The sequence below is a fragment of the Salmo salar genome, chromosome ssa13, assembly GCF_905237065.1.
Source record: "Salmo salar chromosome ssa13, Ssal_v3.1, whole genome shotgun sequence".
Lineage (NCBI taxonomy): Eukaryota > Metazoa > Chordata > Actinopteri > Salmoniformes > Salmonidae > Salmo > Salmo salar.
In genome coordinates, this window is record NC_059454.1 from 54,348,231 (window position 1) to 54,362,315 (window position 14,085).

General features: G+C 44.7%; 1 protein-coding gene across 1 annotated transcript; it reads left to right on the top strand.

Annotated features, from left to right (window-relative positions):
* The first annotated feature begins 1,349 nt into the window (after nucleotides 1-1,349).
* On the top strand, nucleotides 1,350-12,664 carry LOC106567422 (solute carrier family 23 member 1-like). The gene is made up of 14 exons (XM_014136655.2): nucleotides 1,350-1,635; nucleotides 2,198-2,359; nucleotides 2,517-2,674; nucleotides 2,767-2,855; nucleotides 2,952-3,019; nucleotides 4,740-4,921; nucleotides 6,452-6,572; nucleotides 7,042-7,198; nucleotides 9,020-9,167; nucleotides 9,325-9,430; nucleotides 9,792-9,921; nucleotides 10,307-10,450; nucleotides 10,660-10,755; nucleotides 11,868-12,664. The coding sequence occupies exons 1-14, from the start codon at nucleotides 1,603-1,605 to the stop codon at nucleotides 12,143-12,145; spliced, it is 1,872 nt and encodes a 623-aa protein (XP_013992130.1). The 5' UTR covers nucleotides 1,350-1,602; the 3' UTR covers nucleotides 12,146-12,664.
* Nucleotides 12,665-14,085: the final 1,421 nt, after the last annotated feature.

A 14,085-nucleotide genomic window follows, 5' to 3' on the forward strand; every position in this document is an offset into this window, starting at 1 on the left:
CGATATTTTGGGTCCATGGCCAGGAAACTCCCCAGACCTTAATCCCATTTGAGAACTTGTGGTCAATCCTCAAGAGGGTGGACAAACAAAAACCCACAAATTCTGACAAACTCCAAGCATTGATTATGCAAGAATGGGCTGCCATCAGTCAGGATGTGGCCCAGAAGTTAATTGACAGCATGCCAGGGCGAATTGCAGAGGTCTTGAAAAAGAAGGGTCAACACTGCAAATATTGACTTTTTGCATCAACTTCACCTAATTGTCAATAAAAGCCTTTGACACTTATGAAATGCTTGTAATTATACTTCAGTATTCCATAGTAACATCTGACAAAAATATCTAAAGACACTGAAGCAGCAAACTTTGTGGAAACAGGAAGGACTGTCTGGAGGAAGTCAAGGGGGAAGTCTGGAGCAGAGCTTGCCAATACGGAGGTCATGACCCTTAATAGAATATGGAGTCATGGCTTGGTGTGTCGACCTCTTGTGGTTGGTATCAGTCATGAAAGTTTGTGTAATAAAAAATAAAAGTCCATTCATCCATTTGTCAGGTGGTTATTTTTAACCCCCCCTCTTCACTCACATACTGGATTTGATACATCACTGTCTTCCTTGTAAGATCTCATGTTCAGTAGTGGGAGAAGTACCCAATTGTCATACTTCAGTAAAAGTAAAGATACCTTTAAAAGAAAATTACTGAAGTAAAAGTGAAAGTCACCCAGTAAAATGCTACTTGAGTAAAACTTAAACTTAAAAAGCATTTGGTTTTGAATATACTAAAGTGTAAATGTAAGTTCAAAAAAATAGTTAAGTATCAAAAGTAAAAGTATAAAGCATTTCAAATGTTTTATATTAAGCAAACCAGACGGCATCATTTTCTTTTTGTAAAGTTATTATTTACAGATAGGCAGGGGCATGCTCCAACACTTGCAAAGGTCCTAATGGATATTGGCAATTTATCACCGTAACCCCAAACTTTTGTTGGTGGAGAGAACATTTTGCTCTTTTAAAGAAAATGTTCTGCAATTCAACACATTTTGCCCGGTCTTTTGTGTGTTCACGATACCTTGGGTGTCGTAGACTGTAAAAAAACAGGTATTTTTTTTATGTCCGTATTGACCCTGTTCTGGGTCCAGATCCGGACCGCTGTCCGTATTGACCCTGTTCTGGGTCCAGATCCGGACCACTGTCTGCCTATTGAGTATGGCTGGCCTAGATGCTATCACAACCTCTTCCGATAAAATGAAATGCACAATCGGTCACAAATCTAGAACTACAAATGTAACCCTTCCGATGTAGTTCTTTGATAGCTATTCTGATTCTAGCCCACTATCTCTCATTCCAAGAAGTGTCTTCTTGAACCCTGGGTCCTTTACCTTTAGGTTTACAGTCAGCCTCTTGTTCAGCACCAGTGGGTAAAGTCCGCCTCTGGGGAAGATTATTAACCTGGCTAATCTGGTCCCCTCAACCCCCGTACAATGTGCTGTTCTACTCCTGTATCGGGCTGAGGTCACAAGTGTTGAGTTGAGAGAGCACAGAGAAAAGCAGCCTTACCCAATACCCAACAATCCATCACAAGGACTTGACAGCCCAGAGGAAGCAGATGCAGCACACACAGACACAACCAGACCACAAGGTAAACTCTTCATTTACTACCGTTTCAATACGTTGATGAGTTTAGTTGTTAATGTTTGTAAGTGTACATTATCTGGCCTGACAAGATCATGATTATGAGATGTTCATATGTGGTGTAATATGTTTTTATTTCTATCAAGTGTAAAGTTGAGCTTATTAAGTTATCCTATTACTTCATTCCCACAGTGTTTCTGTTGTCTTTTTTGGTGAAATGACCCTGTGGGGAAAAACTGTTTACCCTGCTCAGACTAGGGTCCTTATCGCCATGATGTCTGACTGACTAACTGGACTGAACTTGTGGAGGATGGTTCTAGCTGAAACAATGCTTTTTCAGGGCATTTGTGGCTTTTGACATGGGGCAGACACAATACCTGGTGGACACAAACAAACAAACGTGGAAACACTGAATTGTGTTTTACTTCCAGGGTGTATGAGAGCCTTTTTCATCGATTAGTCCCAGTGGTTGAACGCGTGTCTCTGCTTCCAAGATTTGTGTATGCCAAGTTGCCAACCCAATCCAAAATCCGTTTAGATGTGTGAATGTCTCTGGTCCTCCCTCTCAGAGTGATGTCGTCCAGAGTCAGACAGAGGAACAGGAGCAGAGTGCTGAGGGGGGGAAACTGGCTGCCGAGCAGCAGCAGCAGAAGCAGCAGCCAGGCTTTGACATGATCTACACCATAGAGGATGTCCCGCCGTGGTACCTCTGCATTCTACTGGGCCTCCAGGTGCACAAATACACACACACACTCTTTCACACACACACCTCGTTTTCATGGATGGTTTCATCAGTAGACTCCACCTTTCTCTTGCTCTTTTGTGTGCTCTCGTTTCCCCCCTCTCTTTCTCGCTCCACGGTGATTAACACTGCGTCCTTGATCACAGCACTACCTGACGTGTTTTAGCGGGACCATCGCTGTGCCCTTCCTGCTAGCGGAGGCCATGTGTGTGGGAAAGGACCAGAACACCGTCAGTCAGCTGGTGGGAACCATCTTCACCTGCGTGGGAATCACCACACTCATACAAACCACCTTTGGAGTCAGGTGTGTGTGTGTGTGCTTGGTTTGTGTGCATGTGCGCACGTGTATGTATGCTAATGCTTATCATGCACCTGTGTTTCATCTTCGATTTGTAGGTTACCTCTTTTCCAGGCCAGTGCTTTTGCTTTCCTCATCCCTGCTCAAGCTATCCTAGGGCTGGATAGATGGAAATGTCCCTCTGAAGGTGCGTCCCTCAATCCCAACCTGTGTGAAAAGAATAGGGCCCAGTCACAGACAGAACCTCACTAATGGGCTGTTGTTTCTGTCCGTCTTTCCACAGAGGAGATTTATGGGGACTGGAGTCTTCCTATGAACACCTCCCACATCTGGCACCCAAGGATGAGAGAGGTACTTCCTGCTTCTTTTCAGTGGGCCTCCATCTTGTGGTCCATCCTTCTGAACTGTAGCATCTCTCACTTTAATTGACATTATCTGAGACATCATGTAGACATAACTAGGATCCATAGATTTTCCTGGTCAGGTCACATGGTGGTTCTCCACATAGGCTGCTGCTACTGTATATTATTTATTCTGTTGCCTAGTCACTTTACCCCTACCTGTACATAGCTACCTCAATTACCTCAAACTCCTACACATCAACTCGGTCCTTGTACTCCCAGTATATACAGTTCATTCGGAAAGTATTCAGACCCCTTGACTTTTTCCACATTTTGTTACGTTACAGCCTTATTCTAAAATTGATAAAACTAAACATTTTCCTCATCAATCTACACACAATACCCCATAATGGCAAGGCAATAACAGGTTTTTAGAAATCTTTGCAAATTTATAAAAAAAAATAAAAAAAAATATCTTGTAAGTATTCAAACCCTTTGCTATGAGATTCGAAATTGAGCTCAGGTGCATCCTGTTTCTATTGATCATCCTTGAGATGTTTCTACAACTTGATTGGAGTCCACCTATGGTAAATTCAATTGATTGAATATGATTTGGAAAGGCACACAACTATTTATATAAGGTCCCACAGTTGAAATTGCATGTCAGAGCAAAAACCAAGCCATGAGGCAGGATTGTGTCGAGGCACAGATCTGGGGAAGGGTACCAAAAAATGTCTATGTCATTGAAGGTCCCCAAGAACACACTGGCCTCCATCATTCTTAAATGGAAGAAGTTTGGAACTACCAAGACACTTCCTAGAGCTGGCCGCCCGGCCAAACTGAGCAATCGGGGGAGAAGGGCCTTGGTCAGGGAGGTGACCAAGAACCCGATGGTCACTCTGACAGAGCTCCGGAGTTCTTCTGTGGAAATGGGAGAACCTTCCAGAAGGACAACCATCTCTGCAGCACTCCACCAATCTAAGTACAGAGAGATCCTTGATGAAAACCTGCTCTAGAGCGCTCAGGATATCAGACTGGGGTGAAGATTTACCTTCAAACAGGACAACAACCCTACGCACACAGTCAAGACAACGCAGAAGTGGTTTCGGGACAAGTCTCTGAATGTCCTTGAGTGGCCCAGCCAGAGCCCGGACATGAATGAACCCGATCGAACATCTCTGGAGAGACCTGAAAATAGCTGTGTAGCAATGCTCCCCATCCAACCTGACAGAGCTTGAAAGGATCTGCAGAGAAGAATGGGAGAAACTCCCAAAATACAGGTGTGCCAAGCTTGTAGTGTCATACCCAAGAAGACTTAAGGCTGTAATTGCTGTTTTTTGTTGTAAACATTTCAAAAAAGCTGCTTGCTTTGTTGTTATGAGGTATTGTGTGTAGATTGATGAGGGGAAAAAAACAATTTAATCCATTTTAGAATAAGGCTGTAACGTAACAAAATGTGGAAAAAGTCAAGGGGTCTGAATACTTTCTGAATGCGCTGTAGCCATGTTACTTTTACTCATTATTGTTATTCATTATTCACTGTGTTTATTCCTTGTGTCACTATTTCTATTTTTTATTTTATTTTTTATCTTAACTCTGCGTTATTGGAAAATGACCCGTATGTTAGCATTTCACTGTTAGTCTACACTTGTTGTTTATGAAGCATGTGACAAATAACATTTGATTTGGCATATCTAATGATAATAACAGTCGGTTTCTCTCCCATGTAGATCCAGGGTGCCATCATAGCATCCAGTACGGTGGAGGTGGTCATCGGGCTGGTGGGTCTCCCTGGTATCCTGCTGGACTACATCGGGCCCCTGACCGTCACCCCCACCGTGTCCCTCATCGGCCTGTCTGTCTTCCAGACAGCTGGGGACAGAGCCGGCTCTCACTGGGGCCTCTCAGCACTGTAAGAGCACAATCCATCCTTTGTTTATTGAATCCACCCCTTCCCTATAATGCATCCTCTCTGTGGACTCTTTCCATCTGATCCTCTCCACTTATGCTTACACTTGAGATCCAACAATGTTTTCTGAGTTTGATAACCCTCTAGGCCGAGGGCATGTTTTTCTTACTTCTGTTCCTCGCTTCTATAGTAGAAATGGATTACTTTGACAAGGGATTGAGACTCTTTATTGTGTTCAATCCAAGGTCATTGAAGCTATTGAATCTAATCACATACTATTAACGTAGCCCTTCACACTCGTATCCATATACGGGTTGAAAATGGCAGATTTGGGCACTGATAATCGGCTGAATTGGAACGCAGTGGCTGTACAGTAACATGCTACACATGATGTCAGAGCTCTGGCTCTGCGTTTCACAGCTGTGTAGGAGTTTGGACTGACAGACGCTCTGAACTTGAGCACCTTGTGCGACAAGAGGTTCCCCCATCCCTCCTGCTAATTGGGAAACTTTTGCAAATGTTTTGTTGTCCGAGTGAGAGAACTGCTGTACATTAAGATGACTCTATGTATTTTGAAAGATGAGACGTGGAGGATTATAATAAATACCGCTTTGAAGTCATAAAAGCAAGCCTAATACCTGCGGGGTCCAAATGTGCACTTCACATTTCCAAATCATAAAACTCATGTCATATACAGTACAGTGTCAACGTGTGCATGATCACTGTGCTTGACGTACAGTTCCAAGATGACATGGCGTCATACCCTGGGTTGTTCTGAACAGAATGAGCCCATGTTTGTTCATTGTGAAGAAAATTTGCCGCAGCACACACACCTGAATGCACTCATGACTCCTTTCTCTGCACATCATAATTACGACGTTTTTTCTGAATTGCCTTGTGAAAGCCTAACACTGTAAGATCGTATTTTATAACTTAGCTAGTCATGTTGGCAATAGAACAAGCTTTGAAAACATGCCCACCTTACCCAGATTGCCATTTATAATGGACCGTTTTTGGATTGCGTAAACAACAACAGTAATTGTGTGATGGCGGGGGGGTTCCAAACGACTGTGGTTGTGTCAGGTGAACTGTTGTGTCCTCACCTTTGCTCTAATTTTTTTCCCATTATCTCCAATGTGTTCCCTTTCAATTGCTACCATGGTTATGGTTATGGTAGCAATTGTAGTCCCGTGTGGCTCAGTTGGTAGAGCATGGTGTTTGCAACGCCAGGGTTGTGGGTTCGATTCCCACGGGGGACCAGTACGCGGAAGAAAAAAAAATGTATGAAATGTATGCATTCACTACTGTAAGTCGCTCTGGATAAGAGCGTCTGCTAAATGGCTAAAATGTAATGTCAAATGTTTTGCATTTGATTTTCATATTTCTTCTGTAAGAAACATTTCAATTTAGCCCTATCCACACAAGCAAATCCCACAAGTGTAAATGGTTCATTGCTTTTCCCCTGTTTGATGTCTTTGTTTGGGTTATGTTGTAGCTATATCACTGCCTTACTTTTCCTCTGCGTCTCCCCAGGTGCATCTTCCTCATCGTGCTATTTGCTCAGTACCTGAGGAACTGGTCCTTCCCTTTCCTCACCTACAACAGGAAGAAAGGCTTCGGCATCGCCAGGTTCCAGATCTTTAAGATGTTCCCGGTTAGAACCAACAAACCACATATTTGTCTCACAGGGATGTTAAAAAGTCCTCCGATCCATGCTAATCAGATGTTCTCATGTGGGGCACGAACTAATATTCATCAAATACACCAAGCTATTCATTCACAGCACTTACCATGCCACTCCAATCTTGAGAGGTATAATAAAGTCTCATCTCAGGCAGACTTTATTGCATTTTCCTCTGTGTTACTGCCTTAATCAGTGCTGCCAGCCAGGTCATGGGGACATTGTCAAGGCCAGGCTATATAAATGACTCACTATGATAGATAGACACAGACCACAGGGGTAATTTCACAATTACGTTAATTCAAAGTATTAGCTTCCTGATGAAAAGGGCTGTAAGAATGGGCACAGAATAGGCCTACATAATAAGCTCTATGATTAGATTGTATGATATGTCATGCTGTTCCCCTTCTCTCTCTGTGTGTGTGTGTGGTGCTGGGTTTAGATTATCATGGCCATCATGTTGGTGTGGCTGCTGTGTTACATCCTGACCCTGACTGACGCGCTGCCTAGTGACCCCAGCAAGTACGGACAGAAGGCACGCACCGACGCGCGCGGTGACATCATGACCCTCTCCCCCTGGTTCCGGGTCCCCTACCCCTGTAAGAGGCCAGCCTTACAGCCATTGTCTCTCACACTGGGGCAGTTTGGACACCTGAGCTAGAGCAAGGGTCAAGTTAAGAAAGTGGATGACACTGGCCATTTATGATCACCTTTAGAATGACCTTTGTATACTGCTCAAAAAAATAAAGGGAACACTTAAACAACACAATGTAACTCCAAGTCAATCACACTTCTGTGAAATCAAACTGTCCACTTAGGAAGCAACACTGATTGACAATAAATGTCACATGCTGTTGTGCAAATGGAATAGACAACAGGTGGAAATTATAGGCAATAAGCAAGACACCCCCAATAAAGGACTGGTTGTGCAGGTGGAGACCACAGACCACTTCTCAGTTCCTATGCTTCCTGGCTGATGTTTTGGTCACTTTTGAATGCTGGCGGTGCTTTCACTCTAGTCGTAGCATGAGACGGAGTCTACAACCCACACAAGTGGCTCAGGTAGTGCAGCTCATCCAGGATGGCACATCAATGCGAGCTGTGGCAAGAAGGTTTGCTGTGTCTGTCAGCGTAGTGTCCAGAGCATGGAGGCGCTACCAGGAGACAGGCCAGTACATCAGGAGACGTGGAGGAGGCCGTAGGAGGGCAACAACCCAGCAGCGGGACCGCTACCTCCGCCTTTGTGCAAGGAGGAGCAGGAGGAGCACTGCCAGAGCCCTGCAAAATGACCTCCAGCAGGCCACAAATGTGCAAGTGTCTGCTCAAACTGTCAGAAACAGACTCCATGAGGGTGGTATGAGGGCCCGACGTCCACAGGTGGGGGTTGTGCTTACAGCCCAACACCGTGCAGGACATTTGGCATTTGCCAGAGAACACCAAGATTGGCAAATTCGCCACTGGCGCCCTGTGCTCTTCACAGATGAAAGCAGGTTCACACTGAGCACGTGACAGACGTGACAGAGTCTGGAGACGCCGTGGAGAACGTTCTGCTGCCTGCAACATCCTCCAGCATGACCGGTTCGGCGGTGCGTCAGTCATGGTGTGGGGTGGCATTTCTTTGGGGGGCTGCACAGCCCTCCATGTGCTCGCCAGAGGTAGCCTGACTGCCATTAGGTACCGAGATGAGATTCTCAGACCCCTTGTGAGACCATATGCTGGTGCGGTTGGCCCTGGGTTCCTCCTAATGCAAGACAATGCTAGACCTCATGTGGCTGGAGTGTGTCAGCAGTTCCTACAAGAGGAAGGCATTGATGCTATGGACTGGCCCGCCCGTTCCCCAGACCTGAATCCAATTGAGCACATCTGGGACATCATGTCTCGCTCCATCCACCAACACCACGTTGCACCACAGACTGTCCAGGAGTTGGCAGATGCTTTAGTCCAGGTCTGGGAGGAGATCCCTCAGGAGATCATCCGCCACCTCATCAGGAGCATACCCAGGCGTTGTAGGGAGGTCATACAGGCACGTGGAGGCCACACACACTACTGAGCCTCATTTTGACTTGTTTTAAGGACATTACATCAAAGTTGGATCAGCCTGTAGTGTGGTTTTCCACTTTAATTTTGAGTGTGACTCCAAATCCAGACCTCCATGGGTTGATAAATTGGATTTCCATTGATTATTTTTGTGTGATTTTGTTGTCAGCACATTCAACTATGTAAAGAAAAAAGTATTTAATAAGATTATTTATTTCATTCAGATCTAGGATGTGTTGTTTAAGTGTTCCCTTTATTTTTTGGAGCAGTGTATAACATTTTGAATGGTTTAAATGATCTGAGTTGTCATCCGTTGCCATTGCCTCCTGTCTGGCTGCATAGGGGAATGATTCCGACTTGTGGTGTGTGTGTGTCCCTGAAAGGTCAGTGGGGGTTGCCCACGGTGACCATCGCCGGAGTGCTGGGCATGTTCAGTGCCACACTAGCTGGCATTGTAGAGTCTATCGGGGACTATTACGCCTGTGCCCGCCTCTCAGGGGCACCTCCGCCACCTGTCCATGCCATCAACAGGTGAGCATCGGTCTCCTACACCAGAGTTAGATTTCGAACCTGGACCTAAGGCTCTGACATGAACCTATGTTTGAGATAGTCCTCTATGGTCAAGCATGTATGTGTGTATGTGTCTGCATCATTCCTTATCCTTCGTGTCTTGTCTTTCCCATACTAGGGGTATCTTCACAGAGGGGGTGTGCTGTGTTATAGCAGGACTGCTGGGTACAGGAAATGGCTCCACCTCCTCCAGTCCCAACATTGGAGTCCTGGGAATCACTAAGGTTAGGAAGCTTAGCCCCTCCCCAGTTTTCCAGACACGTTGTCTTCAGTCTATTTACTTAAAACACATGAGTGTACATGTGGAATCTCAGATGTTGTATTTATGTCTTGTTCAAGTTGGAATCGGCAATAATATCTGTTTGAAACGGATAAACGCTTCTTAACATGGTCTCTAGTGCAAGCCCTTTGCCGCAATGGAAATCAATTGTTATTATTTCCACATAATTATTGACTAAGAGTCTACTCATCTTTACATATACTGGTATGTTACTCTGGTGTGGATTAATAATCAATGAACTGCAACTGATACTAAAGGTTGCACAGTTCACATTGAGTCATGTTGTACTATGTCCCTAAACACAGGTGGGCAGCAGGAGAGTGGTGCAATACGGTGCAGCCATAATGTTCCTGTTAGGAACAGTGGGGAAATTCACTGCCCTCTTCGCATCGCTGCCTGACCCCATTCTAGGTGGCATGTTCTGCACCTTGTTCGGTGAGTCATTGGGAGAATCTCAATTGTATACTTCTCGCGTCCTCTCCCCTCGCGTCCTTCTCAAAACCCATTGGAGGCGAAGGTCAGAGGGGAGTGACCTCTGGATTTCTTATCCAATGGGTTTTGAGAAGGATGCGAGGAGAGAGGAAGCAAGGAGTATGCAATTGAGATTCTCCCACTGTGTTCTGTGACTTCCTAATACAGATTCCACACACTGCATCATCTCAGTCTCGGCCACCAGGGGGCAGTATGATCATAAAAAACTCACTATTTCAGAAGGGGGATCATATTATGTTTGTAGCTAGAAACACAGATAACCAGTTAAAAATATGACAATAATAACCTTTTCCACCCCTCTGTTGTTTGTGTTGTCTATGCCCTGCAGGTATGATCACGGCTGTGGGCTTGTCCAACCTGCAGAGCGTAGACCTCAACTCCTCTAGGAATCTCTTTGTCCTCGGCTTCTCCATGTTCTTCGGTCTCATGCTGCCCAGTTACCTAGACTTGCACCCTGGCTGCATCAAAACAGGTGGGCTGCACATTTAAAAGGGTTTTATTGATCAGAAAAGGCATCATCATCTGCTGAGGAAATGTAGGAGTGGCTTTAGAAAGTTCAGAGTATGTGTACAGTTAGACTGGTATGCGGATTTAGTATGGTTTTGCTGCTGGATATTATGTTGATGTTATGAATAATGGTTAGGATAATTCATTTGGTGGTAAATGTTTCATTGCCCTCAGGAGTTGCAGAGGTGGATCAAATCCTCACAGTGCTCCTAACCACTGAGATGTTTGTTGGAGGCTTTCTGGCGTTTGCTCTGGATAACACTATCCCAGGTATGCATGCTCTATAAGAGTGCAACCTCATCTCGTTAACAGATGTCAAATGCACAGCACCTCCTAGTCACCTCATCACACACGGATCGAAGGGATCCGTTGCTTTGTGTTTGTTTACAGTATGTGTCACCACGATATCACTATGGGACACATCAATCCTTCAAACTGTTGCCTGTAACTACCAATGTTTGTTTATCAAATCAAATTGCATTTGTCACATGCGCCGAATACAACAGGTGTAGACCTTACAGTGAAATGCTTACTTACAAGCCCTTAACCAACAATGCAGTCTTAAGAAAATACCCCCCAAAAAAGTAAGAGATAAATAATAAATAATTAAAGAGCAGCAGTAAAATAACAATAGCGAGGCTATATACAGGGGGTACTGGTATAGAGTCAATGTGCGGGGGCACTGGTATTGAGGTAATATGTACATGTAGGTAGAGTTATTAAAGTGACTATGCATAGATAATAACAGAGAGTAGCAGCAGCGTAGAAAAGGGGGGGGCGGGCAATGCAAATAGTCTGGGTAGCCATTTGATTAGCTGTTCAGGAGTCTTACGGCTTGGGGGTAGAAGCTGTTTAGAAGCCTCTAGGACCTAAACTTGGCGCTCCGGTTCTGCTTGCCGTGCGGTAGCAGAGAGAACAATCTATGACAAGAGTGGCTGGAGTCTTTGACAATTTTTATGGCCTTCCCCTGACACCGCCTGGTATAGAGGTCCTGGATGGCAGGAAGCTTGGTCCCGGTGATGTACTGGGCTGTACGCTCTACCTTCTGTAGTGCCTTGCGGTCGGAGGCTGAGCAATTGCCATACCAGGCAGTGATGCAAACCGTCAGGATGCTCTCAATAGTGAAGCTGTAAAACCTTTTGAGGATCTGAGGACCCATGCCAAATATTTTCAGTCTCCTGATGGGAATAGGTTTTGTCATGCCCTCTTCATGACTGTCACACCATGATTGGCATGCTTGGACCATGTTAGTTTGTTGGTGATGTGGACGCCAAGGAACTTGAAGCTCTCAACCTGCTCCACTACAGCCCCGTCGATGAGATGTGTCATTGAGTGTGAATGTGTGTTTTGTTCATGTATACTTGTGTGTGTGGTCTAAACAGGCACAAGGAAGGAGAGAGGGCTGTTGGACTGGAAGGCTGATGAGGGCAGTGGAGGAAGCTCAGCCAACATACATACTACTTATGACTTCCCCATTGGAATGAGCTGCGTTAGGAAGACCAGCTGCCTGCGCTATCTCCCCATCTGCCCCAGCTTCCAAGGCTTCAGGCAGCGCAGACGGAAGGACAGCATGCAGGAAAACAACGAGGATGAATTAAGAGAGAGGACTGAGAGTATACGCATGGACACAACAATTACCTTGGCCTGCACCAAAGTATAGTAAAAGTTCAATGATTCATCTTTTAGATTATTTTTATTCTGAGGTGTGATTTTCACAGCTATTTATTGTTTTGGACACTTACAAATGCACGATGTTGCATTGTTGTGACTGGAATATTATTTACTAGAGCACATAACTCACCATTTATCTTGGAGGTTTGGTCTACCATCGCCGTTTTCTTACTCACCACCACGTTTTTATAGCATCTGTTATTGGTCTACGCTGAAGAACGAAGAGCCATATATTCAGACACATACTGACCTAATGCTTGTATGTAGACTGTATCTGAAGAAGCAGAGACAACATTAGCAGTGTTTTTTGTATTTTATTAAGTCTTTCTTGTGTACAAAATGAACAAGTAATGATAGTGTCTCTCTTCTAATGATCTGAACTCAATCTGAGGCAAAGCAAAACAGTTATGATATAAAATGAAAGTGTAATATATTGAAACATTCCTATTTTTGACTACGTTAAATGTTTGTTTACATTATTAAGTGTTACAATAAAATGTTAAACAGATTAGTGAGAGGAGAGCCGTCGATGAACATATTTACAATCTGACCAAAAAGTGCTGTAAGAAAGAAAACCCACATGCTTCTAAGTCAAGTCAACATGGTAATTGTACTGTATTAGCTGAGAGAGACTGAACAACAACACTGCACAGTTTGGAAGACAAAATGTGCAGGCCAAGAGGCTAGGGTCTATTGATCTATCAAGGAAGTACAGGATCAGAATCTTTATGGCTGTTCAGTATTGATTTCACTGTGACATGATGAAAGATGTTGAATTGAATTTCCCATCCACATTACACCAAGAACCTTTGTCTGCCAGGGCCTCTGTCAATAGTGGCCATTGCAGTCTGCCCTGGTGATGAGTTTGTAATCTGACGACAGCTGCCCTCTCGGCTTGTTCAGGCCACTCTCCTCAAGTAAACAATGGTGAGATGTAAAAGACAACAAAAGCTTACAAAATAATTCACTCGGTGTAAAAAAAAATAGCACCCACTCAAAATCGAATTTCTCCTTTGAAAATAGCAAAAGAAAATCTGTGTTTTAAGAAAGTGTTGTTTTATCTATATTACACAACTAGACATGGCAAACATCATCACAAAAAAATGTTTATGTTAGAAAATGAGATGACATGCCATTTTAGTTACAGTAAAAGATCATCAAGCATCTGCCCAGGAAGACACAGTTTCAAAAGGGAGGGAAGAGGAGGGTTCAGAGAACCACAGGTAAATACACTGTATGCATTTTAGTTATGGAAAACATTGCATACCTTAGCAGCCCTCTGTTCTCTCACACAAATATCTGACAACGTGAAGTCCCGGTCGTCATCATCTTTATGGGTATTGTGTCAGGAATTTTCGGATTCAGGTGAATCAGAGATGAGACACTGATTTTCCTTACTATTATTGATACCCAAGTTTTACTCAACCTGACAGTATGTGAGACACTCTGATCCATCTCTGGGTACCCTTGTGCGGCCTACCCTCAGTCCTTACCCCCTGGAGAGTGCAGTGTACAGTCCTGTCGGAGTGTTAAGTGTTCTGCTGTTGCAGTCCGGTAGGCAGCAGTCTTACAGCCAGGTGTGAGGCATCTCCTGTGGATGAGCCTGAACAGAGAAGCACTTGGGAGGGTACATGGCTGGGAATTGCAGTGACTGGTAGGGCATGGCACATGCTGGTGGCAGGACTGCTGTAGGCACCGTCTGCTGTGGCAGCAGCACTTCCACGTACTGGCAGGTCTCTGGATCAAACAGCATCTTGCGCTGAGGTGGAAGTTGGGGAACGTCGACATAGAAACATCGCCCCGTCTCCGGGTCCATCAGCATGTGTCGGGGACCCTGTCCGTAAACCTGACCTCCAGCTATCTCAGGATATGCTGAGCCTGCACTGCCCTGCCTGTACTCTGTGCTGAATGGAGCCATGAAACCCTGTG

Coding starts and splice junctions, on each gene's coding strand:
- LOC106567422 (XM_014136655.2), top strand. CDS start 1,603: ATGCAGCACACACAGACACAACCAGACCACAAG. Junction 2,360..2,516: donor GCATTCTACTGGGCCTCCAG/GTGCACAAATAC, acceptor CCTTGATCACAG/CACTACCTGACGTGTTTTAG. Junction 9,168..9,324: donor CCTGTCCATGCCATCAACAG/GTGAGCATCGGT, acceptor TTCCCATACTAG/GGGTATCTTCACAGAGGGGG.